Below are 14324 nucleotides of genomic sequence, written 5' to 3'. Positions count from 1 at the left end.
TGCCCCAACTTTGAGCAAATAAACATTTCGTCGACGGCGACCGCCATTACGGTGGCTCGCATACTAAATTAGCTAACGTGACAAAATTCTCCCGAGGTGGGGATATGACAAAAAGAGCTGAAAAATGGCCTGTAATTGGCTAATGATGAGATCATCCCACTGTCCAAATTTGGTGAGAATCGAAAGTAACGCCAATTTTCTGTCACGTTTTCAATCTACTGTCGGGATAGCGTTTAGTGTTCGTATCTTCATGCCCATACATATCCCGAGGAAATTTCCAAATTTAGACCATTACGGCATGGGAGACAACGGCTACGACTGATAGTGCAATAATAGAATTTGTGTTGATCAAGTGATGTGATGTCTACAGTAAGAAAAGAATCATCAAGGACTGCTTTGGAATGTGCATTGTATTGCAACTGTAGCGCTACCAAAACAGTTAAATTTTAAAAGCGCGGTTATAAGATCTAACAGATCTTCTTGTCAGTGGCGTTCGCGGGCTCTGATTGGCCTGAGGGTAAACAGAAGCCCCCGAATATTAAAAAAATAACAAACAAACATAAAAACAGATCGGATTACAAAAAAAACTTAGAAAAAACAATGACCATATTATTTGCTAAATTTTTGTCGCATCACGCTCGAAAGCGTCCTTGTTACGAAACTCCTGACCAAACTGCTTTGTTTTCTGAAACCCCCGGGAATTGCTTTTCCCTACAGTAACCTATTAGCGGGAGACAATTGCCTAGTAGAAGTTATCGTTTACATCTTAGCGTGATACAAAAATAATATAACACAGCATGCTGGCCAATTAAATAATATATTCCTATAAATAGTTGATGGAATCACGCTTTTAAACTCAATACAACATACGTAAGTGCGAATCAATAAGCACTTAATGGCTGGCCCCTCAGTGGCATTATCATGAATCTTTGCCAAGTCGAAGAAGGATGTAAGTTGCTCTAGACTCGCGTGACGTCATCGCCGCAATATTGGATGACATTTACAAAAGATTTCTAACTACAATTGTAGCTCCTTTTGTTTGTCATCTAATATCACCGCCAGATCTTGGTATCTCTTCTCTTTGAATCTCTCGGGATTGGTGGCAAGCCATCAATATTTTCTATTTTTTTTTTCCAACATCCTCTTTATCGATATCATCCTTTATCTTCCGTACAAATGAAAGAAAAATCTCTTATCGGATTTTGCTACTGAAACGAATCGTTATTACTCCGGGGTTTCAACCCAATGAAATTCATATTTCATCTAATGCAAGTACTGTTCAGTAATTAAAAACTTAAGAAATAACCTAAGCGACTGTCTTTTGAGGTCCAAAAACAAAATGAAGAGCCCTCAAGTAAAAACTTTGTAAAACTCAAGTCATATCTAATGGAGCAAAACCTCAGAAGTGTAAGCAATATATTTTTTTTATTAATTTTAAATATGACAACGTGAGATGAAAACCGGCAATGGCGTTTCAAAGTCACTAATCGCGTACGTTCTTTTAAAAAAATGTTTATGTGGATTCCCTGGCAATATCTAATTCAAAATAAAACTGCAAAAGCAATCTTTATTAAAATCCACAGTTTTAATAAAGTAATAGACTCCTGCCAAAGTATGTAGAACCATGCCAAGTATTTTAACCCTGTGACTACCAACGGCGCATATATACGTCCTGAGTGGTCGTGCTCTTTGTATCACTTGTGACGTCATCAATTTAAATGTAACAAGATATTCTTGATAAGCAGACAGTAGAGCTAAAATAGATCTATCCACACACAGGTTGTTTTGGATATCGACGGCATTCTGACGTAGCAAATTGAAAAACAACGTTATCAGTTTTGGTGCAAAAATGGTCGTACAGTGGCCCATTATACCTGTAATTGATCAAGGTCCCATTTCCAGGCTTTGCCCATAATTAACACCCAACTTTTTACGGCAACCAGAAAGAATATGAAACGCTAAAAGTGACGAGAGTAAAAGGGCCGAAAAAAAGGAAAGGAAAGGGACAAGAAAACAATTTTAAACGGCCAATGGCGAAAAAAAAAGCTTGGCTTACGCGCGTACGTCAAATTGAAATATATATGGGTTATTGACCAAGCTTGTTCGGTCAAGATATATGGCTGGATATTGGTCAAGTTCTTTCTTTGCGAGTTTATGGACCGAGACGGAGTCGAGGTCCATAAACTAGCAAAAAAAGAACGAGGCCAATATCCAGCCATCTTGACCGAACAAGCTTGGTCAATAAAGGATTTATTATAAGGCTTTCGGGAAATTTTTCTTGGGGGCAAGGCGGGTAGTCCCAAGCGGGCAAGATAGCTCCATCCTGCCCGCTCGGGTAGCCAATCACAGCTCAGGATTTGATTCATCTTGCCCGCTCACGGAGCTAGCCATATAATAATGTACATTTTTGTACCTAATCTTAGTGAAATCTATCTTTTTGGTAAAAAAAAAAAAATAGCTTTCTCAACAAAACTAAGGCCCATTTAGCGTCATGGCAGCCAAAAAACTGATTTAAGGTAATTCCCTTGAAATGTGTTCTACTATGAAACTTTTTGTTTGAAACTTGGCATAATTAACATTCATGATATGAACGTTTAAAAAATGCAATAAAAAATGGGGTCACCGTGCTTGTTTACGTGTCAGCAGGCTCTTAAAATGGGGTATTTTTGCTGGTTGCGCGTTAAAAATTCGAATCACCTTCATACAGAATTAAGTCTTGGTTACTTGAAAGACAAAATTTTATCTTGAAAGTAAAGCTTCTTTTATTCACATAAGCAATATTGCTTCATTTAAGCCGTTTTTGATTGCCTGGTTGAGGGAATATTGCACTTTTTCGGACAGTTCCGTGGTTAGCTTGAAGTCCTTGCCTTGGCCAAAATACACCCAGTACGGAACTATTTTCCAAAAAAAAAAAAATCCTGTTCTGCTATCAAACTTTTTGTCCTCTTTGAATATGTTCTTTATTAGACTGTTCTTGGCAAATACCTTTGAAACGTAGTTCGAGCAGTCTCATTGCAAACGGCTGCAAGCCGTAAATAACTGTCGCTCCATTCAAATACAACTCAGTATTTCGCATTTTAATCCCGGCGCAAGCTTTGAGCTTCTTGTTTCGTAATTTCCATTGGAAAAGTGCATATTTTCATGAGCCACAATGCGGCCGGATTCCTCTGGACTAGAAACCTTTTAGATCCTTACTTTAAAAATTAAACTAATCAAAGTGGCTGTGAGCCACTCAACTTGGAAAATGGATCGTCTATGAACAGTGACAATTTTGATGCCACTGACTTGAGGTTTTAATCCGTAGGTTAAGTTAAAGTTAAACCCACTGGCAAAACGCAACGATGAGAGAATACACGAGGAGATGTAACACCGTTGAAAACATTCATGAAGTTATTGGTGATCCTCGTCCGAGACAATAGACGATATGGCTTCTTGTCTGATCAGCAAAGTAAGTATAAGTGGATTCTCATTTTCATTCCTAGTTTTTCGTTCTTTATTTTCCCAGGCGATATCAGTATTTGTTTTTCTTTCGTGGTTACCTTTTGAGAGATAATAAAAAAAAATGTGTAACGCAGAGTCATAGAACCCCAAGGACAGCAAAGCGTCTCGTCCGCCCAACAAAGTTAAGCCCTGTTCGCCGGGGTTCCTACTTGTAAGGGTGGCTAAAGCCGAATACCCAGTGTTGTAATAATTTCCTTTTTATTCTTTTTTCCTTTTTTTTTTTTCCTTCCCTTTCCAAGGCGATATTAGTGACTGCGGAACTCCCAGTCTTGTGTTATGTCTTTTTTTTCTATTTATCAACTATTTGTTCAAATAATTTCGTCATGTCCGTATTCATGTTTGAAGTATTTATTTACAATACTGTTTAGAAAGCAGTCCTAAGAAAATACGCGGGCTGATTGGTTAAAAATCGTGTTTCTGTAACTCGATGGAAACACAGAACTAGCACGAGCGATTGTCGAAATGATGGCGCGAGCAAAGAGAATTTACACTTTGATAATCAAAGTTAACAAGTTTGGTTCTTTGTTTTTTTCCTCACGGTGTTTTCTAAAAGAAATAGAAAACATGTTCTCCGTGTTTCTATCGAGTTATACAAACACTCGGGAAAGTTTGGGAGAACTCGAAAAAGCTGTGGAAACACTCGATTGCGGTTCGTGTTCCCACAGCATTTCTCGTTCTCCCAAACTTCCACTCGTGTTTCTATTTAACAAATTGATTCCATGTTGCCGTGCGTCTGTTCAGTAGTAGATCACAGATGACGTCAAAATGTGGTAAAAACAAAACGGTGGCACACGAGGCGATAGCCGAGTGTGTCACTGATGTTCTTACCACATTTTGACGTCTTCAGTGATCTATTACTGAACAGACGCACCGCAACATGGAATCTATTTGTTTTATATAATAACGAAACAAACTACTACAGATCAAGCTTTTTTTTTTATTGATATTTCAAAATTTGTCAATATTACTCGAAAGCTGGCATTTCCCAACTTTGACGAACACGAAAAAAGCCATGTGAAGTAATCTATTGTCTATGCAAAATGAAGCAATCTCGTTGGTTGCTATGCGTAGCAAAGAATTGTGATTGGACCAGGAAAATCACGCCACTGTCAAACTTGACTCGAGCGACGCTTGTCGTGGAATGAAAACTTAGAGAACAGATGCTTGCTGACGCCATTTTTACCCTTCTGGAAAGTAAAGTTAAGTTTGAAAATTCAGCCCAATGCGTGGGGAAATCAATGGATTGTTTATCATAAAACAAAGAGAGAAACCTCGACAGTGCACTGTTCTGTTGGAAAGTAACTAGAAAGCGGTAGAGCACCCAAGAAGTAGGGGTGAACACTCGACCACGTCTCGTGTATCGTCCTACACTTATTTCGTGCTCTATACCACTTCCTGCGTGCTTTACAACAGAACAGAGCACAGTCAAGGCTTCTTTATCAGTTAAATAATATCTTACTTGCTTGTAATATCCTACTTATTTATAATATCTTTATGTCATATTTATAATAACAGGGCTTAATATTAACATACAATACTATCTTAGCAAAAAAGTATATACCTGTATATACGAAATAGGCATTTAATCTTTACTTTCCATGCAGACATCGCCTGTAAATAGGTACAATGGGTGGCTTTGTCGCACATCTATTTAGGACTCAGATTTGTTTCTCTATTTAAATTTTATTTATTCCTCAGGTTAGCTACCCTAAAAGATGGGCGTTCAAAGGGGAAGGAGAAGGGGAGACTAGAAGTGCGGAGAGAGAAGGGAACGCCTGCAAGCACGAAATTGTTTGAACGAAAAAATCATGATTAGTCAGAATCATTTAAGTACTTTATCGATTGCTCTGATTGGTCAGTGACATTTCATTCAAGTACTTTAGCGTCTTCTCGATTACATTCAACAAGGCAGGTAAATCGTTTTAAAACTCCATCCATTGGAAGGAAGCGGTTTCAAGTACGAGTTGACAGTAGAGCAGAGGAAAGCAATCAGAGCTTTGAAGGGAAAGATCTGCGTGCCGTTTTGCAGACCATAGAAAGATGCCCGTGTTGGTTCCGAGAAGGGCCGAGGCTAGGACTATTGCATGTCTTCATGGGGTCAAAATGCCACTAACCAGCATTGCAAACGCCACATTAACGAAATCAAGGGCATGAGTTTTCCAGCCTGTCAAAGCTGGACAGATTGGGGCATAACTCTCCAATCGCTGAAGAAAGAATTTGGAAAACTTAAACAAATTCACGCAAAATTTCGTTATATCATAGTTGATACGAAAGCTCACGATTTACCGCGCAAAATCTGTATATCACATAACAATTATTTTCTTTTTTGGGCGACCTCTTTTTGGCCTTTCTATCCTTTGAATCGGGTTTTTATATTCTGCCATTTCCTCGCAACAAGTTGGCGAAAAAAACAAGAAATTGGAAAACCCAACGGGGATCCGCTGAGAAGCGGCGCGATTCTGATTGGATCATTTTGACAGCCAGACATTTCACAGCTTCCTGGGTTTTGCATACTTTATCAAGCGGTCGATCGTGCTTCGCATTTCTAGAATCCCCTCTTTCCCTACCCTTTGAACGCATGTCACGCAGTCGGTAGTACTCTTGTTCTTCTCTTGCATCAGTATATGTGGTAGTTTGTTATAATAGCGGTGGCTTATGTAAATGCTAGACTTTGCAAAAAGGCCACCCTCCTACGCAGACGGAGGGACATGTAACCACAGGCGTTCCAAGGTCACTTCTCGAGAAAAGCGAAAAATAAATTAATTTTTCGGGCACGTACGTATTTATTCACAAAAGCGTCACGCGCGCGTTGCGTGATTCCTGGGGGAAAAACTGAACTGACGCGGTGTTTGGTTGTGCGAGGAGCAGCTGACAATTTGAACGCTTTATAAGGGATTGTATGGGGAACGAGATACGGTCGATTTAATTAGAACACTAAATATTCCGAAATATGAACATTGAATATGAATAGGGAACTCTTAATAAACGCCTTTCCTCTCCTGATGCATGTGGTGGTCGATGTCACCGGAGAACATGTGCAACTGCTTCCATAAGCCTCATTGAGGCAATGACAGTGAAGCAGATATTCAAGCAGATGAAAATGTTTGATGAGACTAAAATAGGTTATTATTTGAAAAACCCTTTCATGAAAATAGAGCTTTCGATTAATTTCAACTTTCAGTGTGAATACTGTAGATAATTCAATGGTTGGGGGGCGGAGGGAAGTGAATAGGCCATTTTTGATATATTGAAATTCTAACATGGCATCGAGGATTGGGGGAATAAAACAAAAGAAATTAATTATCCATCACTTAACCCCGATGTGATTCCTTTTGGTTTACTCCCCCAAGCCTCGGAGCCAAGTTAGAATTTTAATTTATGGAAAATGGTCTATTGCATGGCATTGACATAGGCAGGTTTAGATCGCTTCAGAGCAATAAAGCTTCAATGCCAAATAAGATAGACAAGCCAGCGTCGTGCAGTGATCTCTATGTCCACAACATTTTGTCATTCAAATATTATGGAGAATAATTATCGCCTGATAAACAATGTTTGGTGAATTCACATCAAAGGTATTGACGGAAGGGTGCAATTATCGTGAAGCCAATCAAACTGTTCTCATAAAATCTCTCGGTCTTTTCAATTTAGTACACTGTGCTTTTTTGACTTTCGGCTTTTGTGCGTGTTAATCTCAAAAAGGAAAATTAATTTTTTTTTTCTTCTACATGTATTTTGGGAAGAGGAATTGCGCTGCTCAGTATAAAATGAGCTATTTTAAATGCGTTGCGTTAGAGCTATTTCCATCTTAGTCGTTGGGGGCATGTCCTAAAAGAAGGCGAGAAAGGCGCTACCTTTAGCACTTTACTGTCTTTGCGTATATTGCTTGTGCTAATATTGTCATTCGCATGTGAAAACCAACCTTCGCCAATAGACACAACAACAAAAAAAGTACAATAACAAATTGAGCTGCATGTTCTATGGAATTACATCTAATTTTCTATGATTTTTATTAGCCGCTTTGATTTATGCCGTTCCAGATCTTCAGCTAAAAGAAACAAATTTTAGGATTTTGAAAATTATTAACAGCAAAACCGTCCGCCATTGTCTCGGTGTTTCACTGAGGCTTCAATTTATACACACATCAGGTAAGGTCTTCATAATTCTTATTCTCAGCAGCAGCCTGATCAGTTAAAGTACTGGCCTTTATTTAAGTTTCTCAGTTTTGCTTTTGCCACCAAACGCTTGAAAAAATATTTATAATAAAAAAATTTGGTCAATAAGTAATGCTTGACAAAAGTGTTGTGATATTTTCGCCGGACCATTACCGTGTATAGCTGCTGAACTGATGTTGATGTAAATTTTATGGGGGCATATGGGTCTATAACTAGAAAACGTGCCACTCGTTATAGTTATGGCAGGAAGTTATGTATTTGTATACGTGGGTAGACTTACAAATCGCAGGGAAGTTTTGCTATTTTCGCTATGGGGAATATATTTAAATCACACTCATCTTTGGCAGTTAAGTTCCGAAAAGAGCTTTTTGATATTATGATAAATAACCAAAATACATTTGGAATAAATTACTTCATATCGCTTTAGCGATAATTGTCTTTTAAACATTAGAGTAAGACGGTTTAGAATATGATATGTGATTTTGTCAGTGGTAAGTCACTCATGTAAAGAACGAAGCCTTTGCTTAGTTGTAGAATAATATACCTTGACTTGACTTCCTTGGCGTTTAGCATTTATTTAAAGAAGAGTAATTATTAACAGAGCAATATCGATTTAAAATGGGCCAAAACCTTTTGAATGAAAACCCAATACAAGGATCGATGCGCAGGGCTGTTTTGAATTAATATAAGTACTTATCTTCTAATTTTTTGTTGTTTCTTATGAGCTGCTCATTTATAGTGTTATCATCGTGAAAACGTTGACCCATGAAAGAAAATCTCTATACTTAACCGCAGAGTGTGCATGTGCGTTGTAAAATAAATGATCCTTTTTTTTTTTTTTTTTTGGAAACACCTGCTCGATGGAACTTGCACCAATACTGGCAAACATCGAAATCAATACTTACATAAATAACCACAAGAAACCGTTAACATGAAGATTTTTGCTGCCATCTGACAAACGCAGAATTCAGAGCCAACATCTTTCAGCAGATTGTCATGGGTCAGGTGTGGTATAGCTAAACTGAACTACCTTGTAGTTGACAAATGTTGGTGATTTCATCCTCAGCCGTAAAAGGTGAATCTACATTGAAGTAATATGATAGATAGGCCACTTTGTGATCCCTTTTTTTGAAAACGTCGGGGGGCATCTCACCTATTGCATTTAAAATCATTTTCAATTTTATTTATTTCCTTTTTCACTCCGGGTGCCCACTTTATCTCCCACACGGTATACTAGAATTACCGTTATCTGAAAAAGAAAAAGCTCATTTATATTATATCCGGCTCAGTAGGGACCTGAATTCTAACTAAAACTGACAGCAAAATGAAAGACATCAAAGAAAAACCGTAGTATGCGTTCAGAAAGCATTACGGAACTGTTGACTCTTGGCAGAGACCGTGTAGGTTATTAAAAACTGATTTTTCATGATTAAAACCTTCCTGCTTTTGGCAAGTATTTTATAATACTGATCTATACAATTTCCTCCAAAGTTACGCGAAGACCTAAACCTGGTTTCCAGTTGATACTGATACCAAAACAACTTAGACTGGTAAAACCTAAACACTGTTTCCTATCTTCTTTGTACCGAATTTGTAGAAACATGTACTGAACATTTAACTTTACTTCCATATTGTTCCAACTGGCAATAAAGTCGGGGATATCGAAAAACACCGAAGGATATCAGAAGGAGAATTTAAATTACCAGTTTAAGTTGGCTTTTTATTAACTGCATATCTTTCAGATATAATTCTAGATTTGCATAACAATACTGTAAAACAAAGAAGCTAGGGGTAAGCTGCAGAAAATTCGTGATAATTTTTTTTTTTTGAGTTGTGTAAACAGTTTTACTTGAAGAAATGAAAGTTTGAGTAATGAATGACGTTTGTACAAAACATCGTATATCCAATTCCCTTATGCTACCACCGAAATTTATATACGTGCAAGTCTGTAGACCGCAAAAGAAACGAATTGAACATACATCTTGAGTGGCTCAGCTGCAACTTAAAACACTCATGCAGCTGTTAGCGCATTTGATCTCAGACTGCTATTATTCAAAAGCAAAAAATGGACCTCAAATCATCTTAGCTTTATTGTTATACCAAGAGACGTTATCCGTAAACAGAGTGCATACATGTATGTAATTGACGCATGTATGATATTGCGATTAATATCTTACTTCACATATGTTTCTCATGGAGTAGTACAAATATTAATAAAAATTTAAAAACGATCTCTGGCTAAAAATGTTTACAAATTATACGAGCTTTCGACTGTTAGATCTACAGTCTTCGACGGGTAAAGATGAATGACGAAATATGAATATAAATGAGTAAAAATAAAGAGAATGGACTATGTAAATTAATCATGAATGTGCGTTTAACACCCTAAGAAAGGAACACATAAGAAATGTCAAAACAGCGGCTAAAGGCTCCAAAATTGCGAACCATGCGTGGTCCCATGAACATTCTATTGACTTTAACAACGCCTCCTTAATTGACAAAGGCAGTTTCCGAATAAGAAAAACATTAGAATCGTGGCATACTATGGTGACTCCAAATGCTGTCAACAATTCCTGCCCATTCCCTGGGCAATACAACATTCTTTTTACACGCATTCTTGATTAATTTACATAGTCCATTCTCTTTATTTTTACTCATTTATATTCATATTTCGTCGTTCATCTTTATCCGTTGAAGACTGTAGATCTAACAGTCGAAAGCTCGTATATCTGTAAAATATTTTTAGCCAGAGATCGTTTTTAAATTTTTATTATGCTCAACCCTGGCTACGGCCCTTCAATATTTTTAAGTACAAATATTGCCGGTTTCCGGTGACATTTCTGATCAACGTCACTAGTGAACATTTTCTTCATTTTTCTTTCATAGCATACAAGTGTGATTTTTTGCAGATCGACATCGTTGTGTTTTTTGTATCCTAAGAATGATATCCATACACATGTATAGATAACTTAAATATTCAATAATAGTTCAAGAATTGTATTTTTAATTCAGAACGTGCTATGTTGCATGAACGTGCCAAAAGAACGATACAGTAGAATATTTCTTGTTTGATACTCATAACAAGAAAACATTGCTCATGTTTCTCTCCTCACGGGTTTCGAGTAGTCTTCCTTCTGGCGATCGGCGATGTAAAATATGTTCCAAAATCATAGTTTTCTAGGACAAAAACTTAAATCATCTGTATATCTTATCCAGTAGTTTTTAGCAATGAAAGCTTCCTTCAAAGCGCCCAAGAAGACTGACTGCTAAACCCGCTGGAGGCTGAAGAGTTTTTCAGCCGCACTAATGCGAAATTTTCTGTTGATTTAGCCGCCTTCTTCCTGACACAAGGAAACGCCTTTAAAATTTTTAGGAAACCTTGGCGGTACTTATCATTCAAGATGAAATAAATACATGGATTTATCGACGCGTTGGAGTACAAAATAAAAAACGCAGAAAACGCAAAGTTCTCCATGCCGCAAGGCATCTTCCAATCCCAGACGAAATAAAACAGAATGGCGTAGACGTTGAAGGGCATTACACAGACGATGAAAGCCACGAGTATTGTAATGATGATTCTTACCACTTTCTTGTCTTCTCTTAATCTCTCAGACATCATGTATCGTGAAGGGCCCTGGCCTCTCGTATGTCTACTTCTGTTCAAATTCAGAATAACGGCAGAATATAGAAATGTAACTGCACATGTTGGGATAGCGATCAGACAGACGAATATTACAAGAAAATGCGCTTCCTGAGATTTCTTTTGATCGAATCTGGGAGCCCAGCTTATTGCGCAGTACGTTTTGCTATCAACCGTCACTATCCTAAAAATGTAGAAGTAAATTGCTTGCAGACCCATCGATGTGAGCCATATTGTCGGTACGATGATTTTACAGAGTTTAGCCGGCTTCCTAAACTGTTTACGCAGAGGGAACACAATTCCTCTATACCTGTCGATAGCTATAGCTAAAAGACTCAGAATTGAGACGCCAATTGTGATGTCTTGAAAAAAGTGAGCACTTTTACAGAGAACTGAACCCAACAGCCCGTTAATTAACCATCTGCGAGGTCCAAGCAATATTTCTGTTATCTGCCTCGGTACAGCCAAGACTGTTATTAGAATATCTGAAACTGCCATATTGGCGATGAGATAATTGGTAATGGTTTTCATTCCCTTGCTCCTCGTAATGATAGCAATGAGCAAAGAGTTCCCAAGGACTGAAACCAGCAGGAGGACGCAGTAAAAGAATATTTTAACTTCTTTGCTTACACTGGTGTCGCTTTGGAACGGTTTGCAGCTGTATTCGTCTAAAATGGTCGTGCTGTTCAAAGACGAACCACTCGTTGTAGGTGACTGGTTGGTCAGCTGTGTTGTGGTATCCATGAGTCGTTGAATTAGAACCGAACAGTATTATGAAAATGCAGGCAGGAAGTGACACACAATTCAGTGCAGCTCCAACAGAATAAGCTCTTTGCTGAAAACGGCAATATTATCTCACCAATATTCAGTGCTTTGGTAGGGCCCCAAGTATTCGACAAAATGGTGAGTGAAACTTCAGTGCTTCAAGCTGAACTATATATGACGTCTAACCCTGACTCCTCTTTCCTCTACTGATTATGACTTGCGTCATAACATTGGCAAATTGTCCAGACTTTTTTTCGTTTTTTGGCTTGATTACTTTTTTGTTATTTAAGTTTGTTCAGTTGTTTCAATCATCGGAGCCAAGAACACAAACACACAAAATAGCTGACAAACCGTGGAACCTAGAGATAAATATTACTCGGAGAACTGCCGAGAATTTTTAATTTTGAATTTAGAAATTTAATTCAGAATTCTTAAATTTAATTCAAATTTAAAAATCTCTTCAGGAAAAATCTCTACAGGTAAACAATAATGGGAAATTGTAGCGTGACATTAATAAGCAATATTTATCCTAAAAGACGAATTAAATTGTGAGCGGAAGCCTGTACAGCGGGCTAATAACGTGTTTCTTTTCATTTGAAAAACGCATCGATTACTCTATTGCTAAGATATCATTCAGTTTGACTTACTATTTTAATATTGTGTAGATTTGACATAAGAAGGACTGCTGATATATCATGAATTGCAACGCACGTGCAATACCGCCTGTTGTTTACTCCATTAGCGACTTAACTGTACTATTTTTTGTATCCTCTGTGCCTCGCTGGCTAGGCTACCGTGTTTTTTGAGGTTAAGATAAAAATGACGAGACAATTGTCGAGGTATTAAAACAGCGACTAGAAAATTATACAATGAGCTACGTAGGTGCGAAAAACGTAGATTAGAGCTTTAAGGTAAACGTCTCAAGAGATTTTTCGTTGGAGAACCAAGTTACAATCGCCAAGAAATGGTTGTTATCAATTTACATCGCAGCTGCAATATTTGTACTTTTCGGGTTTCTCGACACTGCGTGTGGGTCCCTTTTCCGAAACTTGCTGAAGGACTTTTCCGCAAGGAGGATAAAATTAACCTTTTCATTCTCGTTTAACAAGCTGTCGAGAAGAAAGAGAAAAAGTAATTATATATGTCAAGGGGTTAAATTTATTCAGGTCTTAAATAAATAATGATCATTATGATCATTGTTTACACTGGTGTCGCTTTGGAACGGTTTGCAGCTGTATTCGTCTAGAATTGTCATGCTGTTCAAATCCCAAAACGAGTCACTCGTCGTTGGTGACTGGTTGGTCAGCTGTGTTGTGGTATCCATGAGTCGTTGAATTAAAACCGAACAGTACTATGAAAATGCAGCAGGAAGTAACGCCCGATTCAGTGCAGGTCCAATTGAATAAGCTCTTTGCTGAGAACGGAAATAATACCTCACCAATATTCAGTGCTTTGGTAGGGTCCCAAATATTCCACAAAATGGTGAGTGAAACTTCAGTGCTTCAAGCTGAACTATATATGACGTCTAACCCTGACACCTCTTTCCTCTACTGATTATGACTTACGTCGTAAAATTGGCAAATTGTCCAGCCTTTGTTCTTTTGTTTCTAGTTTGTTTTCGTTTTTGTTATTGAAGTTTGTACAGTTTCAATCATCGGAGCCAAGAACACAAACACACAAAATAGCTGACAAACCGTGGAACCTGGAGATAAATATTAAAGAATTGCCGAGAATTTTTAATTTTGAATTTAGAAATTTAATTCAGAGTTCTTAAATTTAATTCAAATTTAAAAATCTCTTCAGGAAAAACCTCTTTAGGTAAATGGGAAATCGTAGCGTGACATTAATAAGCAATATTCATCCTAAAAGGCGAATTAAAATTGTGAACGGAAGAGTTACGGCGGGCTAATAACGTGTTTCTTTTCATTTGGAGAATGCCTTGATTATTTTATCCCTAAGATATAATTCAGTTTTGACTTAATATTGTGTAGATTTGACATAAGAAGGACTGCTGATATATCATGAATTGCAACGCACGTGCAATACAGCCTGCTGTTTACTCCATTAGCAACTTAACTATTGTTATATCCTCTGTGCCTCGCTGGCTAGGTTAGCGTGCTTTTTTGGGTTACGATAAAAATGACGACACAATTGTCCAGGTATTAAAACAGCGACTAGAAAATTGTACAATGAACTACGTAGATGCGAAAAACGTAGATTAGAGCTTTAAAGAAACCATCTCAAGT

The 14324-nt window shown here is 37.7% G+C and overlaps 1 protein-coding gene across 1 annotated transcript in view; it reads right to left on the bottom strand.

Moving 5' to 3' along the window:
* Nucleotides 1-8113: 8113 nt before the first annotated feature.
* The window catches only part of LOC145498375 (substance-K receptor-like), a 7026-nt gene continuing 815 nt past the window's right edge, over nucleotides 8114-14324 (bottom strand). The window contains exon 1 of the mRNA XM_081478300.1: nucleotides 8114-14324. This exon is cut by the window's right edge and continues 815 nt beyond it. Within this exon, the coding sequence (XP_081334426.1) occupies nucleotides 10915-12057 (1143 nt within the window). The 5' untranslated portion in view covers nucleotides 12058-14324 and the 3' untranslated portion in view covers nucleotides 8114-10914.

This window comes from Orbicella franksi, chromosome 9 (genome assembly GCF_964199315.1).
Source record: "Orbicella franksi chromosome 9, jaOrbFran1.1, whole genome shotgun sequence".
NCBI classification, from domain to species: Eukaryota; Metazoa; Cnidaria; class Anthozoa; order Scleractinia; family Merulinidae; genus Orbicella; species Orbicella franksi.
This window is presented reverse-complemented; position numbering and strand designations above follow the sequence as displayed.